A 21,179-nucleotide genomic window follows, 5' to 3' on the forward strand; every position below is an offset into this window, starting at 1 on the left:
CAGGCCCTTCTCATGTTCACTGTGGTTGCCTAAATCAGGGGTGGAAGGAATCATTGGCCATGCTGCCTGTGGCTGCTAAGAGTTGGAGGGCACCCAACTTATATGCCTTCCCATTCTCCTGCAGTGAGAACAAAGCAATGCTTGTGGAACCACTTCTTCATAGTTGGCTCTTGTCCTCCAACGCTTAACACGCCAACGAAAGCAGTGACAGAAATACATTCCAGACAGAAAATCCAGCTTCCTTTTATTGTGTAAAATGAGACACAGCAGAGCTGTACAGTTGCTTGCTCCCCTCCCTTACAAAAAAACGAAACAGTTGAACATGCAAGCCCCTCCCCACCCCGCCAAGGCTTCCTCACAGAAGCCTGCCAAAAGAGAGGAAGTCCCTAAACTACCTTGGCATCATCAAAGTACAAAATGCAGTGATTTAAGAGGCATCTAGTGGTATTTGACAAGACTGGCAACTTCTTTTCAGCTTGAAGGCTGACATCACTGAAGTAAAATCAGCACAAAAGTGGAATAGCAGTAATATACTGAAATAAGTTAGAGGTACAAACTTTGCGGGGGAGGGAGAGAGAAGGGCTTATTTACAGTGGATTTAAAAAAAGAAAAAAGTATTGTGGACCGTTACCTTTAATACAAAAACTGTGATTGGAAGCAAATTCCAGAAAGGCCGTATACAAGATCAATCAAAATGGGTGTACTAGGATAAACCGCTGGAAGAGTGTGGCAGGGAGATGCCTTCAGCCCTCTAAAAGATCCAGACCGCTTGCCCTTTGGACAAACTTCACAAATGCAGCTGTTCCCTCAAGCAGGTATGGGAAGACAATTCTGGGGGAGCGATAGCCCTCCCAAAGCATGATTTAAGGCTTCTGCCCCAGAAAAAGACCTAGCGTGGCAGTGGGGTACCTGTGACCTTCCAGGCCTTTTGGGGGACCCCAGCTCTTATGACCCGTCCCTTGGAGCAGGGCTGATGGGCGTTGGAATGCAACAGGCTCCCTGATCTCAACGGAGATAAATACGGAAGAGAATCGTAGAGGTTTCCAGTTACAAGACTGGTGCCCCCCCCCACAGGCACCCAGAGGAGTTGAACTCCCAGCTGCCTTCAGCAGCATAGCCAAGAGTCAGGGATGATGGGAGCTGGAGTCCAGTGAAATCCAGGGGGCCACAGGTGAGCCACCCCTGACTAAAATAACTCTAGCGTAAAAGGCCTATATTGTTATTTATCATCATTTTACAGTTCAGCACTTCCAGTCCAGGGTGCCACTAATCTGCCACGTACAGGTTTTAAGGGGACTCACATACGGCGCTTTGGCACAACAGAAGGTTTCAGCTTAATCCGTGCATCCCAAGTTTCAAGAGTAGGCTTGGACTCTCCTGTGGGCTGTTTTTGCTATCTTAAACCTAAGCTTTAGAACTAGAATGAGGACACATACAGAGGGAACAAGGTTATTTACAAGAATGCCTTTGCTATAAAAATTGAAATGTGGGCTTTCTGCAAAATGACAAGTCTTAAGAACCTTTGGTGTTTAAGCCACAAAGAGCTTCCCAGGACGCATTTTATGTTAGAGAACACTCTAAAGGAGCTAAGGTATTGGAGCTTGTAAAACTGTCCTGCCCAACCCCCATATCCCTCCCCACTCCTTCCCCCTGGCTGTATTGCGAAGGCTCTCTAGGCTTGGAACTCAGCCAGCATTAGGAAGAGAAATTCATCAGGAGAAGCTGGATGCCGTCCATTTGTGCAAGAGAAGGTCAGGGCAGGTTATATACAAGGGTTGGTCCTTAAGCCAAAACATTTCCCTGCACAGCTGGTATCAATGTCGCCACCCAAGGGAGCACCTTGCTTTGACCCCTGCTGGACTGGAGTGGGGAACCAGGAGCCCTCCAAATGTTGCTTGACTCCAGCTCCCAGCAGCCTCAGCTGAAGGATCAGTCCAACAACACCTGGGGAAGCAAGGAATACAGGATCCCCACGCCCATCCATAGTTGCTGATCCTGCCAGGTCAAACTGCTACTGCACTGGTGCCATTTTAGTACAACCGAAAGAGGGGCGAGTCTCTCAACAAAGATGGCACCTCCTTTGTGGAAGGGATTTTCTTCAGGGGGGGGGGGAGCAGTCTTCCAAGCCCAGCTGGCTGTGGTCCCTGATCAGCATCCTGCCCACCCCATTTGAGATTATCCATTCCCCCCCCCCCAACTCAATGGCACGGTTAGGACATCATGGACTCCCGCACAGCTTTCTGTAGGGAGTGCCTGGTCACCAGGAGGCGGACCACTTCCTCGTTCCTCTTGGTCAGCCTCTTCCGGGCTTGGTCGTGGGTCACCATCGTCATATCCCAGCCGTTCACCTGCAATACATTTGCAGCGTTGCTTGAGGAGAGGCCCAACACCAATTCAAAGCATACCAGGAGCACCAGGACAGCCAGCCAAGGGGTGTTGGCAGTCAGAAGCTGGGAGCCAGTTCCTAACGCCCCACATCCAGGGGTGGTCTCTGCCTGCACATGGAAGTTCTGTTTCACCACCACAACCATCACCCACAGACCTCAACAAATCTGGGTGAAAACGCTTCTAAAACCAAACAAAAGGCCAGCACTACATTCTTTGTGGAAGTGAACAGAATGCTTTAATCTTACTCTGCGGCTTCCCTCAGCCTGATTTCTAGTAAGCTTCATGGTGTGAGTGTGGATGTTAGTATCAGGCTAGAATTCTCAATGCCGCTCTTTATTACATTGGCATCCCATCTCTCCTCTGAGGAGCTCAAAGTAGTGTTCAAGATTCTTGCGCTGCCATTTATCATTGCAACAGCCCAGCAGGGCACGTAAGGCTGTGAGTGACTGGCCCAAGATCCAGCAATGAGCTTTCTGAATCCTGGTCCAATAATCTCACGGGTTCTAGTTTTAAACATGACTCCTTTAACATGTCTCCTCCAACTTTTTTCTAACCCGTACAGCCCTAAATTCAGGGGAAGAGTTGTAGCTGAGTAGAAAAGCATCTGCTCTGCATCTAGAAGGTCACAGGTCCAATCGCTCATCTCCAGGTATAGAGCGAGGAAATGTCTGAAACTCTGGAGAAATGATCAGTATATGACAGCTTCTTATTTAAATCACCCCTTAATTAAGAATCATGAGGACTGGAGTCTTGGTTTTGTTTCTAGCGGTTCCTTTGTGAGGAAGAGGGGGGATATAAATTAAATAAATAATAAAACAGCAGCTGTGTTTGAGCATCTGCTTTGTATGCAGAAGGTCCCGTGTTTAATCCCTAGTGTCTCCAGGAATGACAGAGAAGCCCCCTGCCTGAAGCCCTGGAGAGCTGCTACCAGTCCGTGTAGACATTAATGAGCTAGATATATACTCAGTATATATAAGGCAGCTTTCTGTGTTTTTGTTTTGCCTCGTAAGGAAGGTCTTCAGCAACTTAATTCACAGGATGGAGTGATTAAAGCTTTAATTCTGAGTCACTAGCGTGGTGTAGCAGTTAGGGTGCTAGGCCTGCACCTGAGAGAGCAGGGTTCAAATCCCCACTCATCCATGAAGCACCCTGTGCCAGTCACGACCTCTCAGCCTAACCTCTCACACTTTAAATGGGAAAACTAGTACCTGGAAAGCCTGGCAGTGGAAGAAATAATGGGACACCCCCCTGCTGCTTCTTAAACCATTCTGGGATTTACCTGCATGATCTTGTCTCCGACCTGGAGGCCAGCCACTTCGGCGGGGCCACCTTCCGTCACTCTGGTCACATAAATGCCCTGAGAGGAGAAAAAGACGGACTGCATAAAGATACCACCACGGAGGTCTCAGGAGTTGGCCGGGTCCCTCACTGGACATGCATATGAAATGAAAACTGGAGGTGGGGAGGTAGTTCCAGGCTCATTTTGTGACAAGGCCCTGATCCACTTGCATGATCGGCTCTAGATGACTTCGTTCACCGGTGGGAAACCTTCAGGAGCCAGATGCAGCCCTCCATACTTCTCGATCAGGCACTCAGGACTCTTCCCCAGGCCACAACCCTCACCAGCTCCTTGCGGGCTTTTGCCTGGGTGAAAATGTGCCCTTGAACTCTGATCCTGCCTGTCTGGATGGAGGGTAGAGAGGGATGCTTGACTGAATGCAGAAATTGGCTCTCAGAAGATTGCCCAGAAGTAAGGGTGTCTGAGAAAGATCCCTTTGGTTTATTGCTTCTGGGAGGCACCTCTGTGAAGAGAGGAAAGCTTCATCCAGTGGAATCTCTGCTAAGCAACTCCAAACAGCCACCCTCCAGACGGGCCTGCACAAGAGTAAGCAAACACTACAGAGAGATCTAGTTTATAAAAGCCAGGGCCAAATCCTCTGTCCTCCCTGCTTGTTCATAGAAGAAGAGAAGAAGAAGAGTTTGGATTTGATATCCCACCTTTCACTCCCCTTCAGGAGTCTCAAAGCGGCTAACATTCTCCTTTCCCTTCCTCCCCCACAACAAACACTCTGTGAGGTGAGTGGGACTGAGAGACTTCACAGAAGTGTGACTGGCCCAAGGTCACCCAGCAGCTGCAGGTGGAGGAGCGGAGACACGAACCCGGTTTCCCAGATTACGTGGCTACCGCTCTTAACCACTACACCACACTGGCATACTCAGAGCCACCTGGCCACCCCCGTACCAGGGCTTTTGTAAGCTCCATCAACTGAGTATTTTGATTGCACAAGCCCAAACAACCCTGCAAGTTCCTAGTCCACATTGAAATAGTCCATCCGTTGTCTACACATACCCAGCTACACTTGTGGCATAAAAGAAAAAGGAGCAATTGCCATTTCCTTCTTCCACATCACAAGTGGGGAAGACAAAGGTTCCCCCAGGCCTTTCCTGTCTGGTTGCCTGGGGAGATGTCTTCTTTCTCAAGAACAGGCCAGGTGAGTGGATCTTGACCAGTCTGCTCCAAAAAAGCCAATCAAACAGACAAGAGTTGGCATGCCCGGAAGTCTCCTGTTACACTGCCAGAGTCTTCTCTACAGAATGTAGAAATTGCCACCCCCTCAAAAAAGCTCCCTGCATGATCAGCCTGGCTCTGGACCAAGAGTGATCTTTTCAGGGTGGATTTGAGCAACAGCAACAGAGGCATTTTGGGACGCAATCAGGATCCAGCCAAACTCTGCTGCTCAAATCACGCCAAGGCCAGACCTACACGAAACCAGCCCAGCCCAGTCGCCTTTTAAGGCCTTTGAGATACTGACCTTGTCAGTCTTGTCCTCCGAGAAGGGATTCTGCGTGGGGTCCTGGTCAATGCCGCCTCCAATGCTGAAGCCCAGGATCAGGTTTTCTCCCTGGCGGAGCTTGTGGATTTCGACCCTTTGCTGAAAGGAAAGGGAGAGGCAAGTCGTGTGAAATGCGAGGGTTCTTCGCAGGCCCTCGTACACCCCTGCGGCTTGGGATTCATCCATTCTGGCTTTTGTGAGACGCTTGATAAAGGACAAAGAGGTGCTCTTGTCCAGCAATCTGGAGCCAAGAAGGCCTTTATTTCAAAAAGAGACATATGGCAAGCATGCAATGACACCATGGGTCACATCCTGCTTGGTTCAGAAAGGGAGAAGGGTTCTGAAACTGCAAAAGGGGTGGGTGGGTGTCTCAATAGGAGGTTGTGTGTCACAGTATAAAGGCCTTTGCTGTTGTACTGCCAGACACAACATCTTGCACAAAACCACCATCTGCTCTTCACAAAGCCCTGCTTCCCATCTGCCCCCCCCAAAAAAAGCAGAAGAATTTTTCTCTCTATCCCATCCTTAACTACAAAGAGCAACTGAGCCAGCTATGCGTTTTTCTAAACCAAAGCAGCTTCATCTGAGCCCAGCGTGGGATTTGGTGGGGGCAGAGGAGCCCTCAGCAGTGATTGGTTGACCTGCCCTTGTGTCACAGAGGGAGCAGAAAGGAGAGACAGACAGCTCAGAAGAGCCCTGCTGGATTGGACCAAATGCTCTAACACAGGGGATGGCAGGGGAGCAATTTGAGAAAGGAGGGTTGGAAGGAAAAACAGACCATGGAAAAAGGGAAATACTTTTACGGAAGGGCAGTAGTTTAGGGTAAAGATTAGGGTAATCTGCCAAGGCTTGGGCCGCAGGGATTTTTGGAAACAAAAAGCCCCCATCTTCCCAGAGCGTGCCTTGCTCCCATTCTTTCTATCCAAGATCATTTCCTCGGGGGTCAAGAACGGCCAGTTCTGAAATGAGGGGAAGCATCGGATTTCACCCGTGTAAACAAGCACCCTTTTATTGGAGACGGGGGTTATGAGCTCATTGTGGGGGGGGGGGAGAGAGAAAAGCATTTTCAGAAGGAGAGAGATAAAAGGCGAGAGAGACCAAAGGGAAGACAGCCAAACAAGGCAGAATGGCAGCAGTGACTCCAGAGATAGCGCTAAGTGGCTCGCTGCCTCGTGAGATGGACAAAAGGTTAGAGGGGATGAAACGGCACCATCACTTGGCATTTTTATCGGACAGGTCTAAAGCCAAGTGGGCTCACTCTCCTGCCTTCAGGGAACAAGTCAATTTCAGTTTTAAAATGAAAACGGTCAGCGTTTCTCTCTCACGATCACAGAGCTGAGCAGGGGTGGCTGAACTTGAGCCGCTCCTGATGGCATTGGGCTGTCCTGCCCATCATTCCTGACCCCATGGTCATGCTGGCTGAGAGAAGTCGATACCACACTCCCTAAGGGTCACAGCTTTGCTACCCTCAGAGCGGAGGAATCCCAGATCCGTTATGGCAGGAGTGGCTAACTGTGGCGCCCCCAAACACCAAGGGAGATGGAAGTTCTGATCTGGCAACATCTGGAGAGTCACGCGTTCCCTGCCCCTGACAATAAAGAATTTGATTCCTGGAGTAGAGAGGGGAATTGTAGAAAAGAGCAGCGTTGTCGGACTCCAAAACCCTTCAGCCAATGGTCAGGCATGCCTGGAGCCCAATAACATCTGGAGGACTACCTTGTAGGGGACAGAGGAACCCAGATGTTTAGGGGAAGGGGGTGCAAAAACACAAAGACCTGGGCCAATGCTGAGCTTTAGGCTGCAATGCTTACTATGCATCCTTACTTGGAGGGGTGAAGCCTCACTAAACCAAACGACACAGACTTCCAAGTAAATCTGGGTAGAATTGCACTTGACTTCTGGGAACAAGCCTCACCCTGCCTCTTATGACTGTTATTTCTGGATTGCTTCATGCCATGAGATAAGATAATGCCATGCTCTCTCCATCTTTAGCACTTTCAGACAGCATTCACGGCCTGTTTGAAAAGCAATCAGAAAGACTCTTTCCAGTGCTTTCGCCACTGGTATCCCTTCCACACCCCAAATTCTTATGATGCATGACTAATGCGCTCGCTCTCTGTGAGCTCAGTGGGGTGTAGCAGTGCAAAATGTCAGACCAACAAGGCTTGGGTTGCAATCTCCATTCACTGGGTGACCTTGGGCGAGCCCCTCTCGCATTCTCATCTTAATCGACCACACGGGGCCATTGTGCACCCCATTTCACCTACACTGCCCTGAGGAAAGGGGGGACATAAATGCAATGAACAAGTGCCAGTTTTCAGCAAACCTCATCTTTTCAAACCCTTCCTTCCACTGTTCTGTTCCACATGATCAGGAGATACACCACATGCCTACTACGGACTTCTCCAAGCTGTTTCCCTCCAGATGTTCTGGACTAGGGGCTGTTGGGAGCGATACTCCAAAACCTCCAGAGGGCACCAGGTTAGGGAAGAAGGGTCCACAAATTTTCTGCTTTGTACGCATTTAAAAGCCGTTCCCTGAACTTCACAGCTGCCCCATTCTTTGGGAAATGGGATTTCCAGGGCCAAACATTCCCCACCACACCCATACTCTACCAGTCTGTGCCATTCACCGTTTTGTTTTTTTAAAAAATCACCACTGGACTTGTAAGCACTCAGGCTAGACAAGACATTATTGACTCATCCATGTCTTTTCCCAGGATTCCTGTCAAGGTATACTCATCAAACACCCCAGACCTTAGGCTAAGGAGAGGGTGTTACTCTTGTGATCAGACACAGACTACGGTTTGCTCTGTATGGTGGAGGTAGCAGGTTATGGGCCAGGCTGCCCTGAGGGTTCTCTCTCTTCCTGTACCAGTCAGCAACAAAACACACACATACACGTTATGCTTATTCAGTGCCCTGACCACAAAAAGAGCATTTTTCACTCCTCCCAGCTATTTGCTCAACCAGCCATGAATCACCAACCACTCCCAAAGGAGACTGAACCGATCAGATGGAATCGAACAGATCTAATCTATTTTTTTTTTTTAATAAATTTTTATTGGTTTTACAGCATTTTTTAAAAAGAACAAACAAACACAAAACAAAACAAACATACAAAATACTTTCAAAGATATTTTCATAAACCTCTTTTCTTGGACTTCCCCATACCCCCCCTCTCTGCATCCCGGTGTCCATATTTGAACTAGCAACTCCCAGTTGTTACTTTCTAATCTCTGTCATCTTAGTCCTCCTTTATTATCTAACCTTGTATCCCTGTACCCTGTTACTTCTAGTAACCACAACATTTTAACATTCGTTGAGTTTATAGTAGTCCTTAAGATAGCTCTTAAATTTTTTCCATTCTTCTTCCACCATCTCTTTACGTTGGTCACGGATTCTGCCTGTCATCTCAGCCAGTGTCATGTAGTCCATCACTTTCATCTGCCATTCTTCCAGAGTAGGTAAATCTTGTGTCTTCCAGTACTTTGCGATGAGTATTCTTGCTGCTGTTGTGGCATACATAAAGAAATTTCTATCTTTCTTTGTCACCAATTGGCCGACAATGCCCAAGAGAAAGGCCTCTGGTTTTTTAGAAAATGTACATTTAAGTACCTTTTTCATTTCATTATAGATCATTTCCCAGAAGGCCTTTATCTTCGGGCATGTCCACCAAAGGTGGTAAAAAGTACCTTCAGTCTCTTTACATTTCCAACATTTATTATCGGGCAAATGATAGATTTTTGCCAGCTTGACTGGGGTCATGTACCACCTGTATACCATTTTCATAATGTTTTCCTTTACGGCATTACATGCCGTAAATTTGATACCGGTGTTCCATAACCATTCCCAGTCATCTGACATAATGTTGTGTCCAACATCCTGCGCCCACTTAATCATAGCAGATTTAACTGTTTCATCCTGTGTGTTCCATTTCAACAGCAAGTTATACATTCTAGATAAATTCTTAGTATTGGGTTCTAGCAGTTCGGTCTCTAGTTTTGATTTCTCCACTTGGAAACCGATTTTCCTATCCTGTTTAAAAATTTCCATTATTTGGCGATATTGAAACCAATTTTCTACTTTGTGCTTCAGTTTCTCCTGACTTTGTAGTTTAACCTTGTCTCCATCCTGTTCTAAAATTTCCCAATACTTCGGCCATCCGACCTCCATATTGAGTTTCTTCACTGCTTTAGCCTCCACTGGTGACACCCATCTAGGGGTTTTATTTTCCAATAAGTCTTTGTATCTTATCCAGACATTAAATAATGCTTTTCTAACAATATGATTTTTAAAGGTACTGTTAACCTTGTCATACCAAAGATATGCATGCCAACCAAAAGCATTATTGAAGCCTTCCAGATCCAAGATGTCTGTATTCTCGAGGAGCATCCATTCTTTCAGCCAGCAAAACGCTGCTGCCTCATAGTACAATTTTAAGTCCGGCAGGGCAAAACCCCCTCTTTCTTTAGCGTCAGTCAGTATTTTAAATTTAATTCGGGGCTTTTTGCCCTGCCAGACAAATTTCGAAATGTCTTTGTGCCACCTCTTAAAACATTCCATCTTATCAAGAATCTGCAAGGTCTGAAACAAAAATAACATTCTAGGCAATACATTCATTTTAATTACTGCAATTCGGCCTAACATTGACAGTTTCAGATTTGACCATATTTCTAGATCTTTTTTAATCTCTGACCAACATTTTTCATAATTGTCCTTATACAAATTAACATTCTTAGGTGTTAAATAAACCCCTAGGTATTTGACTTTCTTAACCACTGTCAAACCTGTTTCCTCCTGAAATTTCTCCTTTTCCATGTCTGTTAGGTTTTTCCCTAAGACTTTAGTTTTTTGCTTATTCAACTTAAATCCGGCCACCTGGCCAAATTGTTGAATTATTTCTAAAACCCTTTTCGTACTAGTGTTTGGCTCTTGCAAAGTCAATACTAGGTCATCTGCATACGCTCTTAACTTGTAGTGTTTAGCTCCGACCTGCACACCTTTGACCTGCTGGTCATTTCTTATCATATTCAGCAACACCTCCAGAACCGAAATGAAAAGTAATGGGGAAATTGGGCACCCCTGCCGAGTTCCTTTTTCTATCTTAAGTTCCTCAGTCACAACATTATTTACAATCAACTTAGCTTTTTGTTCGGAATATATTGCAGCCATACCATTCTCAAAACCCTGGCCTACCCCCATCCCATGAAGATTCTTCCTCATAAAACTCCAAGAGATATTATCAAAGGCTTTCTCCGCGTCCACAAAGATCAATACTGCTTTAGTGTTTATATTCACCTCCAGCTTTTCCAAAATGTCTATTACATTCCTTACATTGTCCGCTAGGTGTCTTTTAGGGAGAAAGCCTGCTTGGTCTTTATGAATCTTCTCCATCAAAACTCTTTTAAATCTTTTTGCCAAAATGTCTGCAAAAATTTTGTAATCCACATTAAGGAGTGATATCGGGCGGTAGTTCTTGAGTTGGGTCTTTTCAGTCTCTGACTTTGGTATGAGTGAAATATATGCCTCTTTCCACGATTCAGGTGCCCTTTTTCCTTCAAGTATCTCATTACAAACTTCTCTTAATGGTTGAATCAACCATTCCTTCAGCGATTTGTAGTATCTAGAAGTCAGTCCATCTGGTCCCGGAGATTTGCCCAATTGCATATTCTGAATGGCAGCCTCTATCTCTTGTTCTGAGATTCTCTGGTTCAAGTCCATCTTACTTTGCTGAGAGATATTTTGTAATCCATATCTTCCAAGGAATTTGTCTATATCTTCTTCATTTTGCGGGCCTTGGGTATAAAGTTTTTTGAAATAACTTAGAAAGCAATTTCTAATTTCATTAGGTTTAGATATACTCTTTCCATCAACCTCTAGGCTTGTAACTGTATTTAGTTTCTGCCTTTTCTTCAATTGCCATGCCAAAAGTTTGCCACATTTATTTGCTGATTCAAAAGTCTTTTGCTTCATTTGCTTTATCTTCCATTCAATCTCTTGGTTCATCAACTCCATATATTGAGTTTGATATAACTTGATCTCTCTTAAAATGTCCTGAGACTTTGGTTTTGTTCTCAATTTCCTCTCTCCTTCCTTTATCATTTCCAAGATCTTCTCTTTTTTCTCATTTTGTTTTTTCCTCTTTATTGAATTTTGTTGAATCAAAAATCCTCTCATAACCGCTTTACTTGCGTCCCAGATCACTCTTTTCTCCACGTCGGTCCTCAAATTTATTTCAAAATAGTCTTTTAGGGTCTTTTGGGCCTTCGTAAGAATCTCCTTGTCTCGAAAGAGGGTGTCATTCATTCTCCATCTAAATTGACCAGTTATTGTGAGTTTCATCTCCATCTTCACGGCGTTATGGTCGGAGCAAGTTTTTGGGCAGATTTCCACTTTCTTAATCTTTGGAGCCAGTCCACTAGTAACCCAGATTTGGTCAATTCTGGTCCAGGTCATCATTGCTTGGGAGAAAAAGGTTCCCTCTCTCTCCAGAGGGTTCCTTGTTCTCCAAATGTCTATCAAGTCCATGTTTTCTGTCATTTCGAAAAAAGTCTTAGGGAGTCTCCCTTCTTTAGTAACTGTTAGTCTTTGTGCCTTGTCCATGTTAGTGGAGACCACGCCATTCATGTCTCCCATGATTATCATATTGTAATCCAGATAGTCCGTCAAAGTTTCATGAAGTCTCTTAAAGAAGTCAGATTTGCCTTCATTTGGTGCATAAATTCCAACAACTAAAAATTTTTCTCCTTGTACTTGTATCTCCACAGCCAGATATCTCCCTTGATCATCTTTAAATATCATTTTTGGAGCCCATTTCTCCTTCACATATATTACCACTCCCCTCTTCTTAACTTTGTCTGATGAGACAAATTCTTGTCCTAACCTTTTATTTGTGAGTAATCTCCTGTGGGCTCTAGTTATGTGAGTTTCTTGTAAACATATCAAATCCAATTGTTCTCTGTTCAAAATATGAAATACTTGTCTTCTCTTCAAAGGCCCATTCAGTCCATTACAATTCCAACTAAGGAATTGCAGAGCCATCTTGTTATTTTCTTAGGGCTCCTCCAACAGCTCCAAGTTGTTGCTCTTCTTCTGACGGTGGTGGTTTTTGTCCAAACGAGAGACTCAGGATATCCAGTGCTCTCCTCTGTTCTGCAAGTACGTCCACAGTCCCCTTCTGTAGGTCCTCCTGATATCTTGCCAGAAATTTGTCTTTATCTTGAATTGTCTTTATTTTCACTTTCTTTGCCTTGTAGTCGAATGACAGTCCTTGTGGGAATTCCCACCTGAAGCGGATCTGATTTTTCTTTAACAAAAGCACCAAATCCTTGTAGAAGTTTCTTAAGTCCAGGATATATTTTGGTATGTCTTTAAAGATCTGTACTGCTGAATTTCCAATTTGGAGGGCTTTTCCAAAGTGTAGTCCTAAAATTTTATCTCTTTCCTCCTTAGATCTGAGTGTGATCAAACAATCTCTTGGTGTCTTTCTATCTTGCTTTTTGCCGAGTCTAAAAGCAGTTGTGATTTTGAAATCGTCTTCCTCCAGGTCCCAGCAATCCGCAAACTCCCGTGTCAAATATTCCACAAGGTTGTCACTTTCATTCTCCGGAATCAGTCTTAATTTTAAGTTTCTCTCTTTCCTCTGTAACTCCCACAAGGCCAGGGTTGCATCATGCTCATAGACCTTCTTGGCAAGTGGCTCTAATTTCTCCTGCGTCTCTCCAGCTGTGGCTTTGGCCTCTTCGGCAATTTGACGCGTGGTGGCATTTTCCTCGACCAATTTATTTATAGATTCTGTATTCTGGTTTAATCTTGTTGATATTTCTGTTAATTTTTGTGTGTTCTCTGAAGTCTGTTTTGTCAAAGACTCCAGAGTCTGGTTTATCTTGAGCAGAGCTTCTGTCACAGCTTCCATAGAAACGGCTGCTCCTTTGTCCTGTCCTGTTGTTCCAGCTAGTCCGGCTGTTACGCCTAAAATCGAACCTCTTCTCTTTGCTTGTTGCAGCTGCAGCTGTTGCTGTTGTTGTTGCTTGGTCTTGGCTCTTGTAGTTATCTCTTCTTGTGGCCCACTCATGTCAAGGTCAATTCCCACGGGATTTATTCTCCCTTGGAAAATTCCCCTGTCTTAGGCCGTGCTGGACTTCACTTTATCCTCTAGAGGGAGCAAATCAAAATGGCCATAGAAGGAAATTTCAAAATACATGAACAAAGGAGAGCATCCAAGATGTAGAAAGAAAGGAGATTAACCCAGTCAAAATCAATGTTACTAAAGTCTTATAGCTTCCAATTGCCACAGTTGCCCAGTATACTGTTTATACTGTTTCTTCTTAAAATGTACAAAAGTCAGGCACTGTGGAAACTTTGTATCAAGATGTCACTTCACAGGGAAAAGTCAGCTCAATGTACTAAGAAGGCAGACCGTTTCAGACTTTCAAGTAGATGAGATAGCAGAGGTTTTTTCCTTCAAATAAGTCATGCAGTTAATGGTCAAATTCGCCTCCCCTCTGCCCTGCTTGCTAGAGGGGAGATCAAAGGTTTAAATGTCCGGTTTAGCTGATCAAAGGACGAATTTAAACGGATGCAGGTTTAGAACTCCGTTGCTTTCACTTTCATGCGGTCGGGGGGAGGCAGACTTCCTTTGTTTAAATCTCCCCCGTTTTTAGCCCAATTTTTAAAATTAAGAAAAGTCCCAGTTATTTTTCAGTTCTTACTCACGGGGAATCAGTCCGAGTTTCTTTTCAGGAAGGAATCGGCGCTCTCCGCTTATGGCGACGCGGCTTCACTTCGCAGGCTGGGTAGCGACTCTCAGCACCGCGCTCACTCCCGATGTCGATCCGTAGCCTTTAAAAAGGCTCTTTCACGGTACCGGGGGGCGCGAAGGTGCCCACCGAGTCTCCTTGTTCTCAGGCTTCAGCGCCTGGGATTTTAGGGGTCCCCCGCTTGCCGTAGCGGGTAAGACCCGAACTTGCGAAGCAGTCCTTCTCCGGAGCTCGGAGGTAGGACCGCCATTAAGCGCTGGCACCGACCGGAAGTCTCCGAACAGATCTAATCTAGGGGAGACTGGCGGCCAGAGGGAGGGCAAGGTTTGGAGGGTGGGGCAGGCGGAACCAGGTAAGGATAAAGCATAAAGATTTGCAATTGTGGGGGAAGGTTGGAAGTAGAAGAGAGACACAAAGCGAGGGAGAGAGATTTAAGACCCTCATCAGGCAGGGCAAGAGAGGAATTTTCCCGGAAGGAGTAAATCCATGGAATGCAAGAGCCACACACATACACACACACACACACACACACACACACACACACACGGCTTCTGGAACTTTTAGCCGGAACACTTCTGAGATTATGGGGGTCTGATCAACTGGTAGGGTTGGAAGAATGCAGCAGGGTTTGAGATTGGGAGTCCAGACCCCTGCTCAGCAGCTGGAGGAAGACCCCTGAATGCAGGAGATTTAACAGGCTTTTGGGGCCAGCCAGATGTTGCAGAACTGCAGTTCCCATAGGCCAGCATGGCCAACGGTCAGGGATGATGGGAGGTGGCAGTTCAGCAGCATCTGGAAGGGGAAAGGAGGGGAGATAAGAACAAATGAAGTAAGTGAGGTAATGGAATAAGGGGAGAGAGCAAGAGAGGGAAACATCCCTCAAGAGACTACAGAATTGTGGGCAGCCTCCTAATAAAGCAGAAGCAGAGAACAAATTCAGCCGTTTGGCACCTCTTCCTTGCCCAGAAATGTCGCCCACAGTGACCGTCCCACCAGGTCACTGCAAGGATTCCTATTAGGCCAGAATCAGTGCCTCAATTTGCTTGCCTTTCCACAGCCCTTTCTATGGTCCCTTTTTGTCTCACATAGATAAAACTGTAAGCAGGGAGAGTGTCTTCGAAACTCTCAAGTGCAGTGCCTTGTAAACGTCTATCTGAGATTCAATTATAGGAAAGGTCAAAGTGCTTTAGGAATAAAAACAATCTTCACTGCTATTTTTATGAATACACATAAATTATATGTGAAGTTCATACACATATTTGCACAATGGGTTATATCCAACAGTAATCAGCAAGCCCATTGAAATTAAGCAACCACTAAGATGTTCTGGCAGCATTTCCAAGAGAGCAGCCAAAGAGTAGAATAACAGTGGGGAAAACCTCCCATGAGAGGTGGCAGACTCTCCTTCCTTGGAGGTTTTTAAGCAGAGGTTGGATGGCAATCTGCCATGGATGCGATTAGCGGAGATTCCTGCACTGCAGGGGGCTGGACTAGATGACCCTCGGGGTCCCTTCCAATTCAATTGTATGCATCCATTCAAATTAAAGGAGGCAAGAAAGAGTTAGGGTTGGAAAGGAGCAACAAAATAGCTGATTTTTCTACACACACATTCAGGCCCATTTTCCATCCCCAGCATTTTTTTTAAAAGCAGGTGAAGAGGCAGGATGGGCTAAAATGCCCCCCTCACCCTCTTTTTCCTTCCACTATGCATTTCAGGGAGATTATAGTATGTTTTTAATATATCAGCAATTTAATAAATTATCACCACCGTTATTACATTTTTCTTTTAATACATCAAAACCTATTTTCCTTAGCTTTTGACACTCGACGTGCCTGCTTTGAGAACCCACTCTACTTCTGTGAATGTGAGCAGTGCTTTTTTCCTGGAGGTACTCGGGGGCACTGACTGTCAGCTGTTTTAAACTCTTTTTAGCGCTGTTTTAATTGCTGCAACCCGCCCTGGGCCCTCAGGGTGAAGGGCGGGCAACAAATCGCCACCAACGAGCGTGACGTTTGTTATTACTGCATTAACACATTCTTCCCATCCAGAGCAGATGGGTTTTATTTTAAATCCGGATTTAAATTCAACATTTCTTCCATTAGAATTGCATGCCGCTTGTGCCTGTTTTTTCCCCAAAGCGGTTTACAAAACGATTAAAGCAACGTTAATCACTGTAGCAAATCCTTGGTTTTCCCATTCCGCCCCCTGCCCCGTAGAGAAGAATGAAACTGGGGGGAAGGGCTGGGTTTTGGGGGTCCCACACCGGGGGGGGGCAGGGCGTCTCCTCCACTCACCACCACGGCCGTGACCGGCTGACCGGGGATGTAGGCCATGGCCCCCGCTGGCCTGGCCTCGGCCTTCCCGCCTCGGGAGCCGCACCTCACTCGCTCGCCTCCCACGGAACAAAAGGCGAAGAGCGGCCCGATCCGACCCAGGCGGGCCACGAACACGCCCCCTCGGGGGATGGACACGCCCAGGGCCACGCCCTCGCCCCCCGCTCGCCACGCCCCGTGTCGCTCACGCGCCCGCCGCGGCGCCGGAGGCGGAGGCGGCACACGCCCCTTGCCCGGCGCCGCTCTCGCCATGGGCCACGCCCCCTCCGCCGCGGCCGAGCGCCTCCTCCCGCGGCCGGGCCACGCCACGCCCCTCCAACGGTCGCCACGCCCCTCTTCGCGCGCACATACTCGCCCTCGCGACCTCGGTTGGCCACGCCCCCTCCCGCGGCCGGGTCACGCCCCTTCCAACTGCCGCTATGCGTGGCCCCGCCCCGCCCCTGAAATGTCTCTTCGCCTTCCAATAGGCCGCGCCCCTCCCCTCCAACGGTCGCCACGCCCCTCTTCGTGCGCACATACTTGCCCTCGCGACCTCTTTTGCCCACGCCTCTCCTCGTTTGGCCACGCCCCCTCCCGAGCCCAGGCCACGCCCCTCTCTCCAACGGTCGCCACGCCCCTCTTCGCGCGCTCACAATTCCCCTCGCGACCTCTTTTGCCCTTGCCTCTCCCGCGTCCGGGCCACGCCCCTTCCAACTGCCGCTACTCGTGGCCACGCCCCCGCGGCCGGCAACGTCTCTCCGCCTACCAAGAGGCCACGCCCACTCCCCTCAGCCCGCTCCCTCGCTCTCCTCACCTGACCACGGAACTTCTCTCAGTTCCTTTCACTAGACTGCAGATAGGTAGCCGTGTTGGTCTGCCATAGTCAAAATAAAAAAATTCCTTCCAGTAGCACCTTAGAGACCAACTAAGTTAGTTCTTGGTATGAGCTTTCGTGTGCATGCACACTTCTTCAGATACCTCAGAATATACCTCAGATACTTCAGATATACCTCTGGCAACTTCTGTTTCAGTGTATCTGAAGAAGCTCATACCAAGAACTAACTTAGTTGGTCTTTAAGGTGCTACTGGAAGGAAATTTTTTAATTTCACTAGACTGTTATTTTAACGGTCTGGGTTTTTTTTTTAATGAACCCACGACAAACATCTCCAAACAACTTTCCACAACAACCTTGTGAGGTAGGATAGTAACTGGCACAAGGCCACCCAATCAGCTTTCAGCGCTGAAACTTACACGCCAAATTCAGACCGGAAATCCGGTCTACGAAGAAGCGGTCGCTCTAGCTCGCATCATATCCATGGTATCCACGGCGTCTTTAACGACTTCGACGGACGTTACCGGAAATGTGGCGTGAAGACGCCGGAAGTGTGGCATAAAGAAGCCGGAAGATCCAAACAAAACCGGAAATTCCAAATAAGGCACGCGAAACTATCCCCGTGGCCAAGTCCCGTGGGGCTCATGTGAGAAGCGGGGCGGAGTCACGCCCCGGCGCGCTGAAGGTGACGTCACCCGTGCTCCCAGCATCCTTTCTGCTGTAAGATGGCGGCGCCTACCCACTTCCGGTAAAGCCGGTTGCAAGGGAAAGACTTTTTCGGTCGGCATTAGAGAGGGGGGAAAAGGCGACCCAAAACTGGTAAGCAGGATTCTTGGTGTGCGCGGGGAGGAGGGGGCGGCGGTCTTCTTTCTCGAAACCGAATGGGTCACTCATGGCGTTCATTTCAGACATCATGGCAGAGGACCCTGACACGATAACCCGGGGCTCTGACGTCATCCCGGAGCGGGACAGAGGCGGGCTTTCAGTGGAGGGGACCAAAAGGAGTTGTGCTGAGGGAGGCTTGTGGGATGGCGTCCGCGTCATTTCGCTTGCAATAATCAATCATGACCATGCTTTGCGGGATACAGAATACAGTCTATGCTTCAAGGCTGTCCTTCCCCACAAAGTTGTGCCTCTACAGGGTTTCAGGCTGGGAAACATTCCCCATCTTTGCTTGGAGGTACTGGATATGAAGGCTTTGCTGCAGCCTTTCCCCTGACAAATAAAGCAAGTTTCCAGTCATCATGGTTCTGATTAAAGGGCTTATATAAATTTACGAGAAGCTGCCGTACAGTGAGATGACGGTTGGCCCGTCTAGCTCAATATGGCTTACTGGTGGCTGCCCTCTAGGGTTTCAGAGAGGGGACTTTTCTGGCCATCCAGGCAGGGACTGAACCTGCCACTGAGCTACAGCCCCTTCCAAAGGAACAGGGAAAGCTACCTCATGCCATATTTGTCTGTTCAGTCCAGGAACTTGGAAACTGGTGCCAATAATAATAATAATTTATTTATACTCCGCCAATCTGGCTGGGTTTCCCCAGCCACTCTGGGCAGCTTCCAACAAAATATTTAAAAATACAATAAAACATCAAACATTAAAAACTTCCCTAAACAGGGCTGCCTTCAGATGTTTTCTAAAAGTCAGATATCTCACTCCACAGGGCGGGTGCCACCACCGAGAAGGCCCTCTGCCTGGTTCCCTGTAACCTCACATCTTGCAGTGAGGGAACCGCCAGAAGGCCCTCCTCGGAGCTGGACCTCAGTGTCCGGTCTGAATGATGGGGGTGGAGACGCTCTTTCAGGTCTACTGGGCTGAGGCCGCTTAGGGCTTTAAAGGTTAGCACCAACACTTGGAATTGTGCTTGGAAACGTACTGATTTTGTTGGACTCCAGCTCCCTGCAGCAAGCATGGCCATGAATTATGGGCATTGTAGTTCAACAATGTCTAGAAGGTCATGCGTCCTCCCAGCCCTGATCAGACCATTATTGTTTATTCTGGATTGCATTGGTTCTTCAGAAACTCAACCATGGGTCTTCCCCATCATCAGCTACCTGATCCTTTTAACAGGAGGACTAAACCTGGGACCTTGTGCAGGCAGAGCACATGTCCCTCCCTTACAGCTGGTGCTTACATTTCTAAGAGGGCAGAGAACCTAGGAGAGGAATGAGAAGCACTCTCAGTCAGTTATGATGAACCAGTGGTTTGTGATTTGCAGCCAGAACCTCATAGCTGACAATATGGTTTTGTTTTAATTCAGGGAGCGAAAGGGCAATCTTGCCTATACAGAGCTGTTTTGTGGTATGAATGTAATAGTAGTATCCATCTGCCTTGAGAGACAATGGAGTGCGCCTCTGGGGGTGAAGTCAAACTGCTGCATGGTACCGCCTGGTGTTTCCTGACTAATCAATATTTCCTGCTCTTCTTTACACAGGAGTGCAGTAAGTGAGCGGTGGCGCTCGGATCTGGATCGCAGCCATGGCCAATGCCGTGATCGCCAAGCGGGAAGGCCCCCAGTTCATCAGTGAAGCCGCCGTCCGAGGAAACGCAGCCATTTTGGATTACTGCCGGACGTCAGTCTCTGCCCTCTCGGGAGCGACCGCTGGGATCCTGGGCCTGACCGGCCTTCACGGCTTCATCTTCTACTTCCTGGCCTCCGCCCTCCTCTCCATCCTCCTGGTGCTGAAAGCCGGGCGGCGGTGGAGCAAGTACTTTAAATCCCGAAGGCCCCTTTTCACCGGAGGGCTGATCGGGGGTCTCTTCACATATGTCCTCTTCTGGACTTTCCTCTATGGCATGGTACATGTTTACTAGGGGAGGGCGGAAGAGGAGAAGCGCCGAGTTAGAACGGTTCTCGTGGAGTGACAGGACTTTGGGGGAAATGGTCACCTTGTTTCCTGGGCCAGACGTCTGGGGCTGTTGATCCGTTGCTTGTGCTGCTTAACCCTGCCAGTAACTTCTGTCGGGAAACAAGCCTGTAAAACCCTGCCAATTAAACAAAATGTGAAATCCCTAAGAAGGTGTGATGAGAAAATCGTGCTCCTTCTATGCCTTTCTTTCAGTCGCGGTTTTATTGTATTGTATTTGTTCATTTGAGCCAGGTATAGAATGTGGCCCTCAAAACCTGTTTGTCTGGCCATCAGAACTCTCCTCTGGCCATACGCTTTCTCCAGCTGTACTCCTTACTGGGCCAGTTTCACACCCTCCTTTAGTATTTTCATCTGGCTGGGAATGTGTCCTTGAGCTCTGATCGTGCCTTTGCTTGCCTGGATGGAGAGAGGTGTGGGTGTAGAAAACTAGCTCCCTGTAGAAAGGCAAAATTAAATGCACTGCTCCATCCACTTTCCCTTTTGGCTCCACCTACCACCAACCTAGGGACGTGGATGGCGCTGTGGGTTAAACCACAGAGCCTAGGGCATGCCGATCAGAAGGTCGGCGGTTCGAATCCCCGCAACAGGGTGAGCTCCCGTTGCTCCTGCCAACCTAGCAGTTCTCATAACTCTCTGCAACTCACATCCCTAACCGGCCCTGCTCCACACCGTCCTTTCATGTTTTTGCTGGGCTGGAAATGTATCCTTGAACTCTGATCCTGCTCATCAGGGTGGGAGGATAGGAAAGCAGGGTGGTGGAAACTAGCCTACTGTGCAAAGGCAAAATTTGCATTCCTTGCCCTGCCCACTTTTGCTTCTGGCCCCGCCCACCAATGGAATGCAGGTGGGATTGTGCCCCTGGGGCTGAAGACCGTCTCCCAGCCCTACCTTAGCAGTCCCGTTAAGGGTGTTCCCTGAACCCAGGAGCGCTGGGGTGTCATCGCAACAGCTTGCTTTTGTGAGGAAAGCCAGCCCCGCCACAGCACCCTTCATGAGATGCGTCAGGGGACAAGGCTGTGGCTTTCGTGTGCTCCTTGCAACCTTCTGTATGGCTGCCCTCCTTTGGAAACAGTGCTGGCTACACAGACCCACCTTGTTCTCTTCAGCAGGGCTAATGGTGGAAATGTGGACATCAGGCTAGAAAGAACTTCCGGGGGAAGGGTTCTTTGCCAGGGGCTGCCA

The 21,179-nt window shown here is 47.8% G+C and overlaps 2 protein-coding genes across 3 annotated transcripts; one reads left to right on the forward strand and one right to left on the reverse strand.

The window, feature by feature from the left end:
• Positions 1-227: 227 nt before the first annotated feature.
• Positions 228-16,438, reverse strand: TAX1BP3 (Tax1 binding protein 3). The gene is made up of 4 exons (XM_081172239.1): positions 16,279-16,438; positions 5,202-5,321; positions 3,668-3,745; positions 228-2,348 (listed from the first exon to the last, which is right to left on the reverse strand). Exons 1-4 carry the CDS (start codon positions 16,315-16,317, stop codon positions 2,211-2,213), a joined length of 375 nt encoding a protein of 124 aa, XP_081028365.1. The 5' UTR covers positions 16,318-16,438; the 3' UTR covers positions 228-2,210.
• Positions 16,439-17,552: 1,114 nt separating this feature from the next.
• EMC6 (ER membrane protein complex subunit 6) lies at positions 17,553-20,146 on the forward strand. Of its 2 annotated transcripts, none has more exons than XM_081172241.1 (2): positions 17,553-17,948; positions 19,562-20,146. In XM_081172241.1, the coding sequence occupies exon 2, from the start codon at positions 19,606-19,608 to the stop codon at positions 19,939-19,941; it is 336 nt and encodes a 111-aa protein (XP_081028367.1). In that variant the 5' UTR covers positions 17,553-17,948; positions 19,562-19,605; the 3' UTR covers positions 19,942-20,146. The 2 variants fall into 2 exon arrangements, with proteins under 2 accessions (XP_081028367.1, XP_081028368.1); XM_081172242.1 differs by lacking the exon at positions 17,553-17,948 and adding an exon at positions 18,160-18,309.
• Positions 20,147-21,179: the final 1,033 nt, after the last annotated feature.

The sequence above is a fragment of the Podarcis bocagei genome (genome assembly GCF_964188305.1).
Source record: "Podarcis bocagei genome assembly, chromosome: 15".
NCBI classification, from domain to species: domain Eukaryota; kingdom Metazoa; phylum Chordata; class Lepidosauria; order Squamata; family Lacertidae; genus Podarcis; species Podarcis bocagei.